This window comes from Dromiciops gliroides, chromosome 4 (genome assembly GCF_019393635.1).
Source record: "Dromiciops gliroides isolate mDroGli1 chromosome 4, mDroGli1.pri, whole genome shotgun sequence".
Lineage (NCBI taxonomy): Eukaryota > Metazoa > Chordata > Mammalia > Microbiotheria > Microbiotheriidae > Dromiciops > Dromiciops gliroides.
Window position 1 is genome coordinate 182,137,257 of NC_057864.1, and position 4,995 is coordinate 182,142,251.

Here is a 4,995-nt window from a genome sequence, read left to right on the forward strand (position 1 = left end):
CACTTTACAATATTGTCTCATTGAATCCTTACAACTATGGGAAGTGGGTACAATTATTTTCTCCATTTTAGAAATGAGAAAACTGAGGCAAACAAGGGGTTAAATGTCTGTTTACTTAAGTCAACAGTACCAAAGGTCACACAGATAGTGAGAATATAAGGTCAGATTTTAACTTGGGTCTTGCTGCTTCCAGGCCTAGAGCTCTATTGTACCACAAACGGCCTAATATACGATATACTATAATATAACTTGATATGGCATAATATTCTATAAGGTAATATAATTATCATTTCTATAACACTTTAAAGTTTGTTAAGCACTTTTAAAATCCCATTGTTGTATTGTTGTTCAGTCATGTCAAACTCTTGGTAGATCATAGCATGTCAATATTTTCCATGGGGTTTTTCTGGCAAAGATTCTGGAGTGGTTTGCCATTTCCTTCTCCAGGAAATATCCCATTAGGTCCTCACAGCAACCCTGTACGGAGATACTGTTACTATCCCTGTTTAACAGATGAGAAAAGAGGCTAAGTGTCTTGCTCATGGTTCCACAGCTGTTACATGTCAGTAGTTTTCTTGATTCCAAAGCTTGCCAGTTATCTACTATGCCATACTGGTGTAGCCCACTCATAGGCTTATAATTAATAGTGACAATTCACAACCTCAAGACCTCCCTCTACCCACTTCTGAGACTTCTCTTATAAACTTCTCTCATTGACTAAACTAGAGAAGAAGGGTTGGAACACTATGGTGGCACTGGTGCATTCGGAGATATCTATCAAACATAATGGACAGATGGTGAATTTTAAAGGGTTAATGTTGAATAATAGAAACCACCTATGAAGGTAAAACAGTATTCCATCCCCACCCTATGAGCAAAAGTTCTGCTTACTCTGGGGCTGTGCATCTAGTAAACACTAATAGGTGGTGGTGGTGATGATGAATCCTGATTTGAAACCAAATACAATCAACTTTCAAAGCTTTCTGAACAGTTTTATTAATAGCTTAACCAGTGTCTCAGAAGCAAGTTGTTTGAGACCAAAATAAGGAAGAGCTATTAAACACTGTGTAAACAACAGCTGAGAAAATCATATAAAAGGCACAACAAGCAAAGTGAGACTTGAATTTGAGAAACTTCTCTTTGCCAGAAATCTCCAGACACCATGTCCTGCTGCAATACCTGCTCCACCAGCTTCTGTGGCTTCCCCAGCTGCTCTACTGGGGGGAACTGTGGATCTAGCTGCTGCCAAGATAGCTGTGGGACCAGCTGCTGCCAACAGGGAGGCTGTGGCACCAGCTCTGGGATTGGCTCTGGGATCAGCTCTGGAGTAGGCTGTGTGCCCACCTGTGAGACCACCTGCACAACCAGGTGCTACGTACCCCAGTGCTGTGGAGGGGAGAGCTGCCGCACCAGGTGGTGCCGCCCAGACTGCAGGGTTGAGGGCACTTGCCTGCCACCTTGCTGTGTGGTCAGCTGCACTCCTCCATCCTGCTGCCAGCTGCACCATGCCCAAGCTTCTTGCTGCCGCCCATCCTACTGTGGCCAGTCTTGCTGCCGTCCAGCCTGCTGCTGCTACTGCTGTGAGCCCACTACCTGCTGTGAGCCCACTACCTGCTGTGAGCCTACCTGTTAAAAACCAAGACATCAACCCCCTAGCTCCTGGAGGATAGCACATCTTTGAACTGATTACCTTCTCATCCAGTGCTGCAACTTTTGCTTCTTTGTCCAAGGGCTCCTGAGAACATAGCCTGGTCAGATCTGATTCAGTCTATATGTCAGAGGTCATCTTCTATTCCCCAAGACAAAAACAAATGGATATAGCCCAGCATGCAGAAAAAAGAAGGTCTGTGTATGATAACACAAGTGGGAGTATCGCCATTGGAACCTGAAAATCTAGGTTTAAATCCTGCCTCAGTCCCTTAGTGACCAGATGACTTTATTTCTCTGAGCTTCAGCTTTCTCATCTATAAAAGGAATAGGATGGCCTCTGAAGTCCCTTCCACCTCCAGCTCTAGCTCTGTAATCTCATGGTCTTTTTAGCAAAAACTCCTTACTGCTCACCAACACCCTTTTCCTGAGGATCCCACAGCCAATTCTGATACCTACCTTTAGAACATCTCTTCCATCTTGCTTTTCCTCCTTTGAACTATCATATCTCAATTTACCTTGAACAGAGAATAAAAGGATCCAGTCAAAATAAATTATGTAATTTCTGGTAGATATTTTTTCCCTTTTTTCTCATTATTCCATAGATATGAAAGGTAGATTTCATGGACAGCTAGAGTCCATCCAACAAGCATTTATTATGAATGTAATGTATACACACAAGGTAGAGGTGAGAGGTGGGATTCTTACTCAGATCTTCCTGGCTCCAAGATCAGTTCTCTATTCACACACAGCTGCTTCTAAGAGGCAAAGAGCTATGACTCATTCTAAACTCTCTAGATGAGCCCCATGATAGAATATCAGTAAATGAATAATGTAAAAGGCTATTCTACATAGCTAATATAGGCTAAGGATAATAAGATGAAATAAGAATTGGTCTCTGACCCCATGGAACTTATAGTCAAGTGGAAATGAAATGGGTATACAGGTACCTATAGAACAAAATGAAAAGAGAGATATAGTTGTTTAGTTGTTTTCAATTCTTCATGACCCCATTTAGGGTTTTCTTGGCAAAGATACTGGAGTGGTTTGCCATTTCCTTCTCTAGCTCATTTTACAGATGAGGAAACTGAGTCAAACAGGGGTAAGTGACTTGCCCAGGATCACACAGCTAGTAAGTGTCTGAGGTCACAACTCAGGAAGATGAGTCTTCCTGACTCCCAGTCCAGTATTCTATCTCCACTGTGCCAAGTATCTGCCCTACTGGCAATATATCCCTGGGCACAGTCACTTAATGTTTCTTGGCCCAGGTTTCCTCATCTATAAAATGGGGTATTGGTTCCAGTAGCATTTCTCTCAGCATTATCATGTGGATTAAATGAGATCATTTAATAGGCTTTGCAAACCTTAAATTACTATAGAAGTGACACCTGTTCCTATTTTATTAGGATTTTTCCCCAAACATGACTCTCCCCATACATTGTCTTAATTGTGTCTTGGTTTCTCATAAAGTCACTGGCTTCCATTTGTTCAGTCCTAATTCTTAGGCAAATATTTTCATCAGAGAGCTTTTCCATTTGGCTTTTCAAGCTGTTGACTTCTTTCTCATGTCTTTCCTGCATCCCCCTCTTTCCATTTTTTCCTCTACCTCTCTAACTTTATCTACAATGTCCTTTTTGAGCACCTCTATGCCCTGAGACCAATTCCTATTTTTCTTGGAAGCTTTAGATATAAGGGCCCTGATGTTGACATCTTCCTCTGAGTGTGCACCCCAGTCTTCCTTGTTACTGAAGAAATTTTCTATGGTCCTCACCTTTCTCTGTCTGCTCATCTTGCCTTTCTTGTACCTGACTTTTAGCTCCTTAAAGTGGGGCACTGTTTCCAGGCTGCAGTATCCCAAGCTTAAGAAGTCCCAGGTGATATGGTTTAAGGAGGATCAGGTTCTTCACTCGCTTGTCCTATTCCCTGGTCCTTAGATGACCCCAGACCAACTTGCTAATCAACCAGCTTTGTGTGTTGTGGTTGTTAGCTCCAACAAGCCTGTGGCCCTCCCCGACCTGGGCCACTGCTACTCGAGCCTATCACCTTGTTCTCAGCAGGGGTGTCACATCCAAGTTCTGCCTCAGCACCAGCATAGACCCCTGTAGTCTCTCCCCTGCCCAGGGCTCAGCCCTCTCACCGGACTGTGAGCTTAGTTTCAGACAACACTGGTGCTTCAGCTGATTCAGAAGCTCTGAGGGTCTCCTTCTCTGGTGAGGACTTCCTGGGACTGGATCTGTGTCAGGGTGACTGTGGGGTTGGGCTCGACTCCTGTATAAGCACAGCAGCTCCCTCCTTCTGACCTTCCAAGCTGTTCTTGGCTAGAAGATGATTTCAGCACATTCTTCTGTGAGTTTTGCTGCTCCAGGCATTTTCCTATGGTGTTATTTGGATGGTTTTTGTAGTGATTGTGTTATGAGTTCGAGAGCTTTCCTCCGCCATCACCAGGGGTCCATAGTTTCTATGGGAGTCAGCAGCCAGTCTCTAGTCAGCTCCGAAGCTGTGAGAGACTCTCTTACTTCCTGTTGGGGTCCGCTTTTCTATCTTTTCTCCCTCCTCCAAAGGGGAGGTCCTTCAAGTAGTTGTGGCTGAGACTGGTTCTCTGTTGATGACACAGTCCACAGCCTCTGAGGACCATACATTGTCTTTAAAGAAGTAAAAGGAAAAGGAATAGACCTGTGATTTTATATGCAGAGGGAACTCATTGATGAAGAAATAGTCTCTATCAACAGCAGATCAGAAGAAGAAATGTCTTCTATCAATGGCAAATCAGCACCTTTTCTGTAACGTACAGGGTTAAAAAGCCAAAGACATCAAATATATATATATATATACATGTATTGAAATAGTGGCTTTTCTAGTGTGGGATGGGAAGGGAGGGAGAGAGACAGTTTGGAACTTAAAATGTAATAAAATTTTTTTTAAATATTACATTTTCTTATTTGTTTATACAGTAAACCTTAAGACAATTCTTCTGGGTAGTACAAAAAAATGTAGAAAATGTTTTGTAAAGCTTATAAGACAGACATGATCAAAACAAGGATAAGCAGTACTGGATAGTAGATAGAAAACTCACTTTGGATTTAAATTCTGCCTAGAAATTATTTCATCTGGGTTGCTGTATGGGTGGGTGGGTCATACAGGGTCAACAGAGGCACAAAGGACAGTGAGGAACGTGAGCCCCCAAGGGGATGTGGACTCCCTGGCAGAGGGAAAATATGGTCACAGGACCCTGGGGATGGGACTAAGCAAAGTATCAGGGATGCATTGCACAGAATAGGTTGGAAAAGGTTCCTGCATCACTATGAGAATGAAGTGAGCACCCTCTATTAACAGCAACCTGAGAAATAG

At 43.0% G+C, this 4,995-nt stretch overlaps 1 protein-coding gene across 1 annotated transcript; it reads left to right on the forward strand.

The window, feature by feature from the left end:
• Positions 1 to 1,162: 1,162 nt before the first annotated feature.
• Positions 1,163 to 1,633, forward strand: LOC122726103 (keratin-associated protein 1-3-like). The gene has a single exon (XM_043963618.1). The coding sequence runs from the start codon at positions 1,163 to 1,165 to the stop codon at positions 1,631 to 1,633; it is 471 nt and encodes a 156-aa protein (XP_043819553.1).
• The last annotated feature ends 3,362 nt before the right edge of the window (positions 1,634 to 4,995 follow it).